This window comes from Dreissena polymorpha, chromosome 2 (genome assembly GCF_020536995.1).
Source record: "Dreissena polymorpha isolate Duluth1 chromosome 2, UMN_Dpol_1.0, whole genome shotgun sequence".
Taxonomy (NCBI): Eukaryota; Metazoa; Mollusca; class Bivalvia; order Myida; family Dreissenidae; genus Dreissena; species Dreissena polymorpha.
In genome coordinates, this window is record NC_068356.1 from 154,960,770 (window position 1) to 154,977,060 (window position 16,291).

General features: G+C 35.3%; 1 protein-coding gene across 9 annotated transcripts in view; it reads right to left on the reverse strand.

Annotated features, from left to right (window-relative positions):
- Positions 1 to 8,790: 8,790 nt before the first annotated feature.
- The window catches only part of LOC127869549 (sterile alpha motif domain-containing protein 9-like), a 225,913-nt gene continuing 218,412 nt past the window's right edge, over positions 8,791 to 16,291 (reverse strand). For all 9 annotated transcript variants that reach the window (XM_052412203.1, XM_052412204.1, XM_052412210.1 and 6 more), the window contains 2 exons: positions 15,138 to 15,335; positions 8,791 to 9,010 (listed from right to left, as the gene is read on the reverse strand). In XM_052412203.1, coding sequence (XP_052268163.1) covers positions 8,919 to 9,010; positions 15,138 to 15,335 — 290 coding nt within the window. In that variant the 3' untranslated portion in view covers positions 8,791 to 8,918. The remainder of the gene's footprint in view (positions 9,011 to 15,137; positions 15,336 to 16,291) is intronic.

Below are 16,291 nucleotides of genomic sequence, written 5' to 3' on the forward strand. Positions count from 1 at the left end.
TTAAGAGCATTAAGCAATAAACAAGAGGGCCTGAAAGGCCCAAAGTCGCTCACCTGAGATAAAAAGAAATGACCTGTTTTTTGCAGTCCAAGATATACATGGAACAAATGTAATCACCAAGTTTCATGAAGAATGAACAACAAATTGCCCCCTGGCGGCCATGTTTCTCAACAGACCTGAATCATTTTTTTAACTCGTCCAAGATATCATTGGGACAAATCTTGACAAAGTTTCATGAAGATCCGACAATAAATGTGGCCGCTACAGTGTTAACAAGGCAAATATTCATGACGCACAACGGCAGACAGACCATTGACAAAAAGTGATCACAAAAGTTCACCATGAGCAAAAATATTATGCTCATAAAGATTTTCACCATGTTTGAAGATGATATTATTAAAACTAATTGAGTAAACTAAATCAAGATATGATAACATCATTTTCACTCAGCAAGTGTCATTCAGATTGACCTAACATGTGACTAAAAGTACTCACAATGTTTCACTACAAACAACTGTAGACATACAAAAAAAGCTATAGCCATGTAAGGAAAAATGCCCGCCACCTGGCGGCCATGTTTTTCAACCAACCAGCATCATTTTCGAACTCGTCCAAGATATTATTGGGATGAATCTTCTGACCAAGTTTCATTAAGATTGGACAATAAATGTGGCCTCTAGAGTGTTAACAAGATTTTACTATAGCCATATAAGAAAAAATGCCCCGCCCCTTGGCAGCCATGTTTTTCAAGCAAAGGTTACCATTTTTTAACTCATCAAAGATATCAGTGGGACAAATCTTCTGAGCAAGTTTCATGAAGATCGGAAAATAAATGTGGCCTCTAGAGTGTTAACAAGGTTTTACTTTAGCCATATAAGGAAAAATGCCCCACCCCCTGGCGGCCATGTTTTTCAACCAACCGGCATCATTTTCGAACTCGTCCAAGATATTATTGGGATGAATCTTCTGACCAAGTTTCATGAAGATCAGACAATTAATGTGGCCTCTAGAGTGTTAACAAGATTTTACTATAGCCATATATAGCCATATAAGGAAAAATGACCCGCCCCTTGGCAGCCATGTTTTTCAAGCAAACGTAACCATTTTCGAACTTATCCAAGATATCATTGAAACCAATCTTCTGACCAAATTTCATGAAGATTGGACAATAAATGTGGCCTCTAGAGAGTGAACAAGGCAAATGTTGACATCGCACAACGGACAACACACAACACAAGACGGACAAAGGGCGATCACAAAAGCTCACCATGAGCACGTTGTGCTCAGGTGAGCTAAAAAATGCATCATAAAGTGAACTTTTACTCAGTCCTTCCTGAACCCCATCTATAACATTTTGTGTCCTAAAATTGTAATAAACCGTAACTTTAGACAGTATTTCGAATCTAGGTTTCCAGGTAACATAATTTTATATTCAAATTGGCATAATTTCGAAAAAATCGTAAATTGTTAACCAAATGAGACAACACAATGTAATCTAAATTGAAACAGCCACATACTTTATGAGTTTTCTTGTTTGAATAGAATAACTTTTCATTTTGAAGCTCTCTGGATATAGGACAAGATAAGAGATTATTACACTATGAATGCATAAGATGGCAGACATCAATATTTAAGTTACATGATAAAAACAATACACAATTCACACAATTATGAACATAACTACACAACAACTAAAAAGAATAAGTATTCATTATAAATCAAACACATTGGTATGCTTAAGAGCATTAAGCATTAAAAAATCCAACACAACTAATATAAGCTTAAATACAAACAATAAGCTTGAATTGTCGAAGGGTAAAAGAAAAATACCAAATGGAAATTTAAACAACGTAATTGACAAAACGTTGCAAAAATCGAATGAAACTATTTACATGTCTATATTTTATAGGGGCACTTTTTTAACCTTGCTAAGTGAGCTAGGTTTTATAGTTGTGCAGAAGAGTGTTTGCCTTGGAACCGGGGTCCTGGGCTCAATTCCCATTTAGGCTTGGGAATTCTGGACTTGTTTCCCACCATTTATTTGCATGGGTTTAAAGGGAAACAGAACAATATTTTGTTTTACGCCCAGTTTACAAATAGTAGTTTTTCATCGTTGAGACTATATGTGATAATAATATGAACACAACACCATTTTTACAATAAAATTACGCACTTATTAGGCAGGTAATTAGCAAATAATGGGACAAGACTCAATATTGATAGTTATGCTCACCAAACAAAAACTGTAACAGTTAGTGACATTGTATTGATGAAAACCTAACAACCATAAACTTCATATTACATACATGGAATTTAACGACAGTAAGAAGTCTTGTTGAACTTTTCCTTTTACACTATTTAATTTCCATGAAAAATAAGTAGGATCTATTGTATGGAAATTATGAAAACTTTCCATTTAATTCAAAAATATAGATTTGAGAAGTATTTTGAAAATTTCAGCATTTCCCCTCAACTCCCTCTACCACAACATTCATCTTATAAAAATAATATACCGGTAACGTAAATGCCTGTGTATTCCCTACAAATTGCATCTTAAATTGATCTTTTACTCAGTCCTTCTAGAACCCCTTCTATTACATGTTGTGTTTTAAAATTGTAGTTAACCAGTTTGGATCAACAAAGAAACCATGTGTAATCTCATTAGGAAATTCATAACTTTAGTCTTCACTTCGAAGTGAGATTTCTAGGTAATATTACTTTATATTCAAATTGGCAAAATATACAAAAAAATATAAACCAAATGAGCTAAGATAATGGAATCTAAATTAAAACAGCCACATACTTAATGGTTTTCATTTTTTACATAGAATAACTTGCCATTTTGAAGCTCTCTGGAAATAAGACAACATTTGAGATTATTACACTATGACTTCATTAGATGGAAGACATAAGTATTTTAGTTACATAATAAAAACAATACAATAACAAAATTACTATAAGATGATTAAATAGGATAAGTATTCATTATAAATCAAACACATTGGTATGCTCAAGAGCATTAGGCATTAAAAAATCGAACACAACTAATATAAGCTTAAATACAAACATAACTGATACACAATACATACATCTACCAAGTAAAGTAGTCTCTACGCTTAAGAAAAAAAGCACAAAACATGAACCTCTAATACATTATTGTTCTTTCCCAATTGTGTGACCCACAGAGACCAATTACAGCAACCCCATACAGATATAGAACAAGAAAAAACATAATTTTATTGAATTTTCAGGGGTTAAGAGTAAAGATTAAAACAAAACATTGGAAAAATCAGATGAAATTATTTACATGTCTATATTTTTGAGAGGCCTTTCTGTAGCATTGCTTTGTGAGCTGGGTTTTATATTTGCCCAGTAGAGCGTCTGACTAGTAACCGGGGGTCATGGGTTCAATTCCCATTGAGGCTTTGAAATTCTGGCAGGTTTACATACTTACTTATTTTCCCACCATTCATTTGCATGGGTTAACAGCAAAACAAAACAATATTATGTTTTAGGCCCAGTAAACAAGTATAAGTATTTCATCGTTGAGACTATATCATAAAGTAATGAACACAAAACCTTTTTTATAACAAGAGGGCCATGATGGCCCTGCATCGCTCCACTGTTTTTTCTTTGCGAAAAAAACGTGTAATGCGCATGGGTTGAAATGTACTCAAGCAAATTGTGACTTTCTCTTTCTATTCCTCGTCCCACTGGGCGCTTAAAGTTGGAAGGATGAGCATTTTTATATATGGAAAAAGTTACTACCGTGTTAACTAAACAGACAAAAAAGCCTGGGAATTGTTGCACAGGTCCTTTGCTTATAACGTAGGTACATTTATCTCTCCAAAATATATTGTCGTTCTTTCTATTTCACATATTTTTAGATGCTGAAGATCAAATCTACGCATTTGATTTGATACAGATTCACAAGACCCATAGGAATCAAAATTCCTTAACTCTTTACCAAACAACACATTTTGGACTTTCCCAATTTGAAAGAGGTTGCAGACGTCAATTGAATTAAAATGGAATATGACGGAAATGATCAGGTAGGGTAGAAATAATTGTGATAAAAGGAGAAATTGCTCATCAACCCACACATCCCTATGACCAACAAGCCTGAGAATATTATGATAATCTAAAGATTATTTCTTTATATTTATAAATGTATTTAATTAAGTAATACATTTGACTTCTAAGATCAATTCATAACTAATATTAAGAAAATTATAAAATGGTCAGAAATATATATGGATTGTTGAGCAATTGACAATCATTTCAACAATTCATGATCAGTCACGATTCACAAATGGAACAATGAATCATTAGTTATTAAAAAGCAGCATATACGATAGTTAAGACATTGCACTTCATTAATTTCAACACCTTCTCTTCGATACAAAGTTTGAGTTTACCGTGCAGTATCATATATTGACTTTCCTTGAAATAATTATGTTCATGGAAGCTGTGTTTTTAAAATCAATAATATATTATTAAACTGGTTTTAACACTATAAAAAAGACATGAAATTAACATGTCATCCAAAATATTTTCATCCGGATATATGGTCACTTTCGACATATTTAAATAAAACCCGACTTTTTTCAGTTTATAAGAAAAACATTCATAACACATGTTCTTACTTCAATGCCTTTGTAAGCAGTCACTATCTGACCTAAAATGGCACTAAATGGCAGGGTTTTATCTCATGTTTACAAGATGTTGATGTTGTTGTTGGTCACAGCCAAACAGCCGCAGTAATCTCCACTGGTAAACGTCATATGTTCAGTTTTGTGACCCCCGGGGACGGGTCAAATTTGAGCCCAGGAAAATTAATTTGAACAAATTTGGTAGAGGACTATAAGATATCACTACATACCAAATTTAGTAGCCCTAAGCTCTATAATTAAGAACAAGAAGATTTTTAAAGTTTGCACAAAAAAGGCCTTATTTAAGCATATGTTCATTTTTGTGACCCCTGGGACAAGGTCAAATTTGTTCCTAGGGGCATAATTTGAACAAACTAAGTAGAGAACTATTAGATGTCACTACCTACCGAATTTGGTAGAAATAGGCCCAATGGTTATGGACAAGAAGATTTTTATAGTTTGCACAAAATGGGCCCGATATAAGCATATGTTCAATTTTGTGACCCCTGCGGAACGGTCAAATTTGATCCCAGGGGCTTAATTTGAACAAACTTGGTAGAGGACTATAAGATGTCAGTACATACCAAATTTGGTAGCCCTATGCCATACGGTTATGGACAAGAAGATTTTTAAAGTTTGCACAAAATAGGCATTATATAAGCAAATTTTTGATTTTTTGACCCCCCAGGGCAGGGTCAAATTTGACCCCAGGGGCATAATTTGAACAAACTTGGTAGAGGACTATTAGATGCCACTACATACCAAATTTGGTAGCCCTAGGCCCAATGGTAATGGACGAGAAGATTTTTTAAAGTTTTCACAAAAAAGGCCTTATATAAGCAAATTTTCAATTTTTTGACCCCCCAGGGCAGGGTCAAATTTGACCCCAGGGGCATAATTTGAACAAACTTGGTAGAGGACTATAAGATGTCACTACATACCAAATTTGGTAGCCCTTGGCCCAATGGTTATGGACAAGAAGATTTTTAAAGTTTTCACAAAATAGGCCTTATATAAGCAAATGTTCAATTTTTTGACCCCCCGGGGCAGGGTCAAATTTGACCCCAGGGGCATAATTTGAACAAACTTGATATAGGACTATAAGATGACAACATACAAAATTTGGTAGCCCTAGGCCCAATGGTTATGGACAAGAAGATTTTTAAAGTTTGCACAAAATAGGCCATATATAAGCAAATTTTCAATTTTTTAAACCCCCGGGGCAGGGTCAAATTTGACCCCAGGGGCATAATTTGAACAAACTTGGTAGAGGACTATAAGATGTCACTATATAGCAAATTTGGTAGCCCTAGGCCAATTGGTTATTGACAAGAAGATTTTTAAAGTTTGCACAAAATAGGCCTTATATAAGCAAATTTTCAATTTTTTAACCACCCGGGGCAGGGTCAAATTTAACCCCAGGGGCATAATTTAAACAAACTTGGTAGAGGACTATAAGATGTCACTACATGGCAAATTTGGTAGCCCTAGACCCAATGGTAATGGACAAGAAGATTTTTAAAGTTTGCAGAAAATAGGCCTTACATAAGCAAATTTTCAATTTTTTAACCCCCCGGGGCAGGGTCAAATTTGACCCCAGGGGCATAATTTGATCAAACTTGGTAGAGGACAATAAGATGTCACTACATACCAAATTTGGTAGCCCTAAGCCATACGGTTATGGACAAGAAGATTTTTAAAGTTTGCACAAAATAGGCTTTATATAAGCAAATTTTCAATGTTTTGACCCCCCGGGGCAGGGTCAAATTTAACCCCAGGGGCATAATTTGAACAAACTTGTTAGAAGGCTATAAGATGTCACTACATAGCAAATTTGGTAGCCCTAGGCCCAATGGTTACGGACAAGAAGATTTTTAAAGTTTGCACAAAATAGGCCTTATATAAGCAAATTTTCAATTTTTTGACCCCCCAGGGCAGGGTCAAATTTGACCCCAGGGGCATAATTTGAACAAACTTGGTAGAGGACTATAAGATGTCACTACATACCAACTTTGGTAGCCCTTGGCCCAATGGTTATGGACAAGAAAATTTTTAAAGTTTGCACAAAATAGGCCTTATATAAGCAAATTTTCAATTTTTTGACCCCCCCGGGGCAGGGTCAAATTTGACCCCAGGGGCATAATTTGAACAAACTTGGTAGAGGACTATAAGATGTCAATACATACCAAATTTGGTAGCCCTAGGCCTAATGGTTATGGACAAGAAGATTTAAAAAGTTTGCACAAAATAGGCCTTATATAAGCAAATTTTCAATTTTTTGAATCCCCGGGGCAGGGTCAAATTTGACCCCAGGGGCATAATTTGAACAAATTTGAAAGAGGTTCACCACAGGAACATTCCTGAGAAATTTCATCAGATTTGGACCAGTAGTTTAGGAGAAGATGTTTAAAGAAAAAGTTAACGCACGCACGCACGGACACACGCACACACGACGGACACAGGACCATGACATAAGCCCCGCTGGCCTTTGGCCAGTGGAGCTAATAAAATTACACAATTATTAAGCAGCAAATAAGCAAATAATGAGACAAGACTCAATATCGCTAGTTATGCTCACCAAACAAAAACTTTAACTTTTAATGACTTATCCTTGTATTGATGGAAACCTAACTACTAAAAAAACACTGTGTTTGTTGTCCCTAACTGCTAACAGATTTTTATAAACACAATTGTTTTTTCTACTCTATGCCTCCAATAGTAATAGAAACAATTACATTCATATAACTTCAATAATACTGACTTGATAAGCATTCTGCACTACTCTACATCTATCTCTAACTTACTATACCTTAACATTCTACTTTTTCTAACAAGTTCCCTCTATTGTATTCCGTTAATCACATTATTGATTGAATATGGATGATTGTGATATAATTATAGAACCTTTTGTACAACACTTCCATCAACTCCATCAAATATATAATATATATTTTCCAGGTATTAAACTAATACTTTATATGCAGATTGGGATAAAATGGATCATTTGTTAATTTTAAAACAGAATACACCAAAACAACCCAACACTATTTCTAAACTAAAACATCCACTGTCACAGGCACATAATTAGGACCAACATCCTCAAAAAACATCTTCTTTCAAAATTCTTATGACATGCGTCTGTTGAAAATATGATAATTTGTTCTTGATTAAATAAACCCTATTCATTGATGACAAATCATGGTGCTCATTTTATTTTCTCATTTTTCAACAAATTCCGTAATAAAAAATGAAGATAATGTCAACATCAGCACATAAAGAATGCATTAAATGCATTAAATATAATGACTAACACATACAATATTAAAACATATTGTCCATTTCCTGTTAATCATGAACCACATAATAACATTAAAATAATCATCAATTATCAAACAGTGATACATGACCTGTTTTCCTTTTCAGATCACATTATCAAAACAGTAGAGTGAACAATTATTATTGACATCTATTTTATGTACATGATAGAAATCAACAAAATCCATAATTAAAAACATCAACTCATTAAATAGCACATACAACTTTACAAAAGCACGATTCGGTATTTTCAAAAAGGATTCATCAAACAAGCAGAAGACAGAACGCAGAGCAAACATTAATTTCATGACACAAAATCTACTGACACACAAACAATGTAATGCAGTACAATTATATTTAAACAATCTAACATAATATTTCTTATTTACATTTTATATATTAATCTGTATGAAAATTAATGTCAAAAGGCATTTACTTTCAGCAAAAGTAAGGTATTTACAAATTAAAAACAAAGATGTGTTTGTCAGAAACACAATGCGCCGCTTTGAAATAAAATTTCAATACTAGTATATCATTTGACAGGTTTAGAAATTATCTCCCTTTTAAAGCTTATACATGTAACTTCCCTTGGATTGGATTTTTTTACTTTTGACCTTGAAGGATAACCTTGACCTTTCACCACTGAAAATGTGCAGCTTCATGAGATACACATGCATGCCAAATATCAAGTTGCTATCTTCAATATTCAAAAAGTAATGACCAAATTTAAACAAAGGTTAAAGTTTTGGGACAGACAGACAGACAGACAGACAGACAGACAGACAGACAGGCAGACAGCCAGGACAGGACAGGACAGGACAGGACAGGACAGGACAGGACAGGACAGGACAGACAGACAGACAGACCAAAAACAATATATCCCTGATCATTCGATCTGGGGGCATACAAATCTGTTTCCATTTGAACTATGTACATCCAAATTAAGTTCTTTCATTTTTTCTTTTCTTTCTTCTTTTCTTTTTTCCGTTGCCTCCTACCGGTATTCCGTATTGGTATGGCATCATTTGAGGCATTGCTTTCTTCTGTAAAACAAGTAATATATGTGGTAAGCACTGCTTAATATGAAATATTATGCCAAACTCTGTAAACAATACTTCATTAAAGACCATGAAATGTTTATGACATGTTGACATATACTATGCAAACATCATGATAAATTTCAATGCCATGCCCAATAAAACAAGAGCACCGCCTTGCGGGTGCAGACCGCTCATCTATTTTCTTTTTAAAGGTGAAGGGACTCTCATTTTCAATCAAAAAAGAGGGAGGGGTGGAGTGAAGAGGGGTGTATAGTGTGGGGGCATGGACATTTATTACATTATCTTCCAAAAATGCGGGAAAAAAAAAGCAAAACAAATTTTAAAAAATCGGGGGGGGGGGGGGGGCTGTGGGTGGTGGGGGGGAGATTCTTGGGTGCGATGGTTGGATGGTATTTCAAACATAAATTGTGTAAAATTGTGGGGGGGGGGGGGTTAGTGTGAGGGTGTGGTGGTCATTTGTGAGATGATCTTAAAAAAAATAAAAAAAAAAAAAAAAAAAAAAAATTTAGGGGGGAGTTATTCGGGGGGGGGGGGGGTATTCTTGGGTGAGATGGTTGGACGGTATTTCAAACATAAAATAATAAATATTTGTGTTTTTTAACCGTTTCAAAAAAAAAAATGGGGGTGGGGGGGTGGGGTGGGGTATAGTATAGTGTGAGGGTGTGGTGGTCATTTGTGAGATGATCTTCAAAAAAAAAAAAAAAAAAAATAGGGGGGGGGGTATTCTTGGGTGCGATGGTTGGACGGTATTTTAAACATAAAATAATAAAAATAAATATTTGTGTTTTTTAACCGTTTCAAAAAAAAATAATGTGGGTGTGGTGGGCGGGGGGGGGGATATAGTATAGTGTGAGGGTGTGGTGGTCATTTGGTCATTTGTGAGATGATCTTACAAAAAAAAATTAGGGGGGGGATTCGGGGGGGGGGGGGGGGTATAGTATAGTGTGAGGGAGTGGTGGTCATTTGTGAGATGATCTTAAAAAAAAAAAAAAAAAAAATTAGGGGGGGGGGATTCTGGGGGGGGGGGTGGGTGGGGGGGGTGGGGTATAGTATAGTGTGAGGGTGTGGTGGTCATTTGTGAGATGATCTTCAAAAAACAAAAAATAGGGGGATGGGGGGAGAGTGGGGGTGGTGGGGTATAGTATAGTGCAAGGTTTATGAGATGATCTTAAAAAAAAAAAAAAAAAAATTACAGGGGGGGGGGGGGAATGGGGGGGGGTATTCTTGGGTGCGATGGGTGGACCGTATTTCAAACATAAAATAATAAAAAAAATATTTGTGTCATTTAACCGTGTCAAAAAAAATAATTTGGGGGCGGTGGGGTGGGAGGGGGTATAGTATAGTGTGAGGGTGTGGTGATCATTTGTGAGATGATCTTAAAAAACAAAAAAACAAAAAAAATTGGGGGGAGGGGGATTCGGGGGGGGGGGGGATTCGGACGGGGGGGGGGATTGGGTGGAGTCTATTGTGGTATGTCAGGTAAGAGTAGTTTTGTCAAAGTATCAATCAAATAAATAAAGAAGTTATGTCATTTTTAGCAAAATTTAATAATTTGACCTTGAGAGTCAAGGTAATTCAAAGGTCAAGGTAAAATTCAACTTGCCAGGTACAGTAACCTCATGATAGCATGAAAGTATTTGAAGTTTGAAAGCAATAGCCTTGATACTTTAGAAGTAAAGTGGATCGAAACACAAAATTTAACCATATATTCAAAGTTACTAAGTCAAAAAAGGGCCATAGTTCCGTAAAAATGACAACCAGAGTTATGCAACTTGTCCTTTTCAATACCCTCATGATAGTTTGCGAGTATTTAAGTATGAAAGCAATAGCTTTGATACTGTAGGAATAAAGTGGACCTAAACACAAAACTTAACCAAATTTTCAATTTTCTAAGTATAAAAAGGGCACATAATTCTGTCAAAATGCCAGTCAGAGTTACATTACTTTGCCTGCACAGTCCCCTTATGATAGTTAGTAAGTGTTGCAAGTATGAAAGCAATAGCTTTGATACTTAAGGAATAAAATGGACCTACACACAAAACTTAACCAAAATTTTCAATTTTCTAAGTATAAAAAGGGCACATAATTCTGTCAAAATGCACGCCAGAGTTATCTAACTTTGCCTGCCCAGTCCCCTCATGATAGTAAGTAAGTGTACCAAGTTTGAATGCAATAGCATTGATACTTTCTGCGAAAAGTGGACCTAAACGCAAAACTTAACCAGACGCCGACGCCGAGGCAAAGGTGATGACAATAGCTCATAAATATTTTATTTTTTTCAAAAAATAGATGAGCTAATAAAACAAAATGTTGCAATTGCCATAGAATTATATAAGTAGTATAAATATAAACAAAAACAGAGGAAGTAATAGTATTTTAAGAATACATATACAAAGAAATAAAATTTCAATCGATGGTAAGAACACGTTGGTTCTTTCAAGGCGGTATTGAAGTTTATTGAAAAGTATCATTAAGAATTGCATTTTTTTGATAAAAGAAGTTTAGTTTAGAAGCCTCAGCAGAGCAGGGAGGGGGCTTTGGGAGAGAATTTTTTGTTTAAAAAACAAACAATTATTGTTGTTTTTGCAGTGTTAACATTAAGCCCCCAAGAATCGCAATATAAATACAAGGGCTGTTTGTAAAACATGCATGCCCCCCATATGGGCTCTCCGTTGTAGTGAGAGCCATTGTGTGAATAGGTTTTTTGTCACTGTGACTTTGACCTTTGACCTAGTGACCTTAAAATCAATAGGGGTCATCTGCCAGTCATGATCAATGTACCTATGAAGTTTCATGATCCTAGCCATAAGCATTCTTGAGTTATCATCCGGACAACATTTTACTATTTCGGGTCACCATGACCTTGACCTTTGAGCTAGTGACCTGAAAATCAATAGGGGTCATCTGCGAGTCATGATCAATCTACCTATCAAGTTTCATGATCCTTGGAATAAGCGTTCTTCAGTTATCATCCGGAAACCATTTTACTATTTCGGGTCATCGTGACCTTGACCTTTGACCTAGTGACCTGAAAATCAATAGGGGTCATCTGCAAGTCATGATCAATCTACCTATCAAGTTTCATGATCCTAGGCCTAAGCGTTCTTGAGTTATGATCCGAAAACCATTTTACTATTTGGGGTCACTGTGACCTTGACCTTTGACCTAGTGACCTCAAAATCAATAGGGGTCATCTGCGAGTCCTGATCAATCTACCTATCAAGTTTCATGATCCTAGGCCTAAGCGTTCTTGAGTTATCATCCGGAAACCATTTTACTATTTCGGGTCACTGTGACCTTGACCTTTGACCTAGTGACCTGAAAATCAAAAGGGGTCATCTGCCAGTCATGATCAATCTACCTATCAAGTTTCATGATCCTAGGCATAAGCGTTCTTGAGTTATCATCCGGAAACCATTTTACTATTTCGGGTCACCGTGACCTTTGACCTAGTGACCTCAAAATCAATAGGGGTCATCTGCGAGTCATGATCAATGTACCTATGAAGTTTCATGATCCTAGGCCCAAGCGTTCTTGAGTTATCGTCTGACAACCACCTGGTGGACGGACCGACAGACCGACCGACAGACCGACATGAGCAAAGCAATATACCCCCTCTTCTTCGAAGGGGGGCATAATAAGTTATCTAAATGTGGCTGCACTTCAACTAGTGACTTATAACACATAATATGACACAAAACAAAGATGCATCAGATTTTATTTCAATAGCCTATTAAAATAATATAATTTATAAAAACATAGAAATAGGGAAACATTAAATGTATATGTAAACTATGTCAATGTTTTATGAATCATTTAACAATTATAATTTACAACGTTATGAATAATAATTTTCAATTAATGTAGTCTTAACATCTCTTTGCATAAAGGTCCAGATTATTTTTAACGACATCTACGGTTACAAAACAGAAATCAGATCAAGTATAATCATTGTCTTTAATGTAAAGCAACATATGAAATGGGATTCATTCAACAGTTCTTGATATCAAATCTATGTTTGTTCATTTGACGGGAAATATTCAGATTACTTTTGTCTGACGTCCTGTTAGTTAGAATTGTTTACGTGTAATAGGTTATATAACATGATGTGAAGTACAGACAACATCATAGACTAGTGTAGATCATAAATAAAAACATAAATACATGTAATAAATAGTGAACATATGCAATGTGTACATTTTGTCTGTTACATTTACCGGATAAATGTATTAGGGTACTGTTTTAGGACACTGAGCATCTTACAAGATTGTTATATAGGTCGTTTATAGGCCAAGATAGGCCTTCCTAGTCTTAAAATTGCAACAAATACAAGAATTTGTGTTGAATTTTAGCAATATTAAGAAGTGATGTGTTAAAACATACAGTAAATGGTTTAACTTACTTAGTGGCTTTCTAAGTAACGGATTATGCACTATCCTGTGTCATATTTTGCTCTTTTGTCAATATGTATGCTATAATTTTCAATTTTAAAATACTTATACTGTATAACAAACTAGACATAGACTGATTAAATGCATCGTCCTTTGATGTAAAAGGTTTATAGCGCTTAACCTGACTGTTCTGGAAAACCCGTTCACAAGACATGGAGTGAGTCTGAGATTGCATAAAATCTTTCAGTTTTTGTTAAAATCTTTTTATTTTTTTTACAAATTATTTTTAAATTTTTACGCCCATCCCTTATTGGTTGAACAGACAAGGGGTGTTGTTATCTTTACCTAGGGCACACAAATAGCAACTTGCCAAAGGACATAATGTAGACAACAAGAAGCAGGTCAGTGTCATTAAACCAGGTCTTCAACGTTTAACATACTAATTATATTAATTTAACATAATTAAAGTTAGGTCTACAGGTAAACAACATACACACAGATTTTGAGCAGAAAAAGTTGTTCTATAATTTAAAGTAACAGTGACCCTGATCTGATTGGCCATACAATTCAATTTCAAGCTTGGTCTTCCTGATGTAAGAAACCGAGGTACATAATTTAAACCCAATTCCCAAATAAAACTTAAGTTATTGAGTGAAAACCATTTTTTCTATTAATAGTAACAGTGACAATGACCAAAACTTCTTAGAAAAGGCATCCAATATTAGGTATGCATATATGCAACCTTTACTCAAGATTTTAGCATTATACTTCCATCCAAACTAAAGTTATTGAGCAGGAACTGTTTTGTTTTAATTTAAGCAAAAGCGACCTAGAATGGTATATATGCAATCCAAAGCTAGGTCTACAAGTAAAAAAGTACTCAATTTTTTTAGAGCAATTGTAACCTTCATCTAAACTACAGTGTTTGAGCAGAAAATGGTTTTCTAGTTTTAGTAACAGTGACCCTGACCTAAACCTGACTGGCCAGAAATGTAATCTGAAGCTAGGTCTGCAGGTAAAATACCAACACACACAACTTCCATATAACACTATGTTCCAAACTAAGTTGACCGAGTGGAAAACGTTAGTTATTTTAAGTTAAAATGACCTTGACCTAGACCCAACCAACTCAAATGCAAACCCAAGCTAGTTCTCCATTTATATTACATACTGTACACAATATTTGAAAGCCATACCTCAGTCGAAACAGAAGCTGTTGAGCAAACACCTTTTTTTTTTTTTAGTTACAATTACCTTAACCTGACAAGTCCCACATACAATCTTGAGCTATGTCTCTATTTAAGCTTATTGTATCTAATACAACATTAATTAGGCAAATATGGGATAAATATAGAGCCATAATTAAGAAGTGCATTTGGTGATCTGCCCATATTGGCAGATATTATGCCCATAATTATTGTCACCAAGTTTGAATATGATATGATTAAAACAATTTGAATCAGAGAGCAGAGGTATAGTTTGCATATATATTTTGATGTAAAGCCATAATTCTTAGGTTATTTATGACATCTGGGTGGTAATAAAACTTTGCTGAGATATTATGCCCATAAACAATATCACAAAGTTACATGATGATCCAGTTAACACTTGTTAAACTATTGAGCAGACATCGTTTTGCTGGACACCGCAGCATGTGGTCCCATAATACTCCCCCCTTATTTTAACGGGTGTATAAACAGAGAATAACTGTTATGTACCTTCCATTAGAGTTCTGTTCCCTTTTGCACCACCACTGCCAGTATGCGAGGAATATGCATCTGATGGAGCCACATTTCCTATGTCAGTCTGCACACCATGTTCTGCAGGTTTTGCTTGTGTCTTTCCTGCAGGTTGGTCTTGAAACTGGCCAGGCTCAGTAAAAGATACGAATGGGAACGCATGTTCGGTCAGTGGTGCTGGATAATCACAAAATAGTGGCTACTAGAAATGTGGCAGACACTGATGCCCACACAACACGTGGTCACAGACAAAAATGAACTTTACAATCTACAGTTGACAAAAAGACAAATAGTGGAAAAACAGACAAAGGGTAATAATTCTGCAAAAATTCGTCCCAGCCCCAATTCCTTTTTTACATAATTTACCAGTTCACATACAGATCATTCAACTGTGAACGTTTCAGCAAGATCTACTTAGTATTAAGAGGAGTTGAAAACTTAACCGCTTGGGACTATATATTTTATAGTAGAAAAACAGATTAAGTGCCATAATTCTGCAAGAATTTATCTAAGCCAAATTTATTTGCTTTATGATCATCAACACATTAAGATCATTCAACTGTGAAGTTGGAGCTAGATTCATGCCTTACTAAGAAGTTGAAAACACAAGCTTAGGGACATGCCTACATAATGTCGTTATGCTTGATGCCTTCTCCCAGGGGACATTTACAGGTGTCGGTAGGACACAGATACCCAACCTTCTGCTGATTGTCACAAAACTCTGCATTAGTTGTGAAAAATGAGTTCACATGGTTATAGGTATATCTTTAAAAGATTTATCACTTTAAAGCAACTAAAGAGACAGAACTAATCTGAACAGGTAGTATTCACCAAGAAAGGTTTGACTACATACTTAAAAGCCATGAAGGCCCTGAATCGTTCAGCTTAATTCAAATTGTTTGACAAGAGTGATCTCAGCTGGGATAAGACTGTTTCAAACTAGTTGAGTTAAAGTAAACAGGTGAGTTACAAAATTCATTTGACCAATTCTTTATAAATCAATGGCAATTCTGACACAAGGGGCATAATCTGGAACACCAGGTGTAACAGAACAAATACAAAACCATTGTGCAATGTGGTTTAAGACGAGACAACTGTAACATATATGTTTGTGGAGTGTACCACTGTATTTC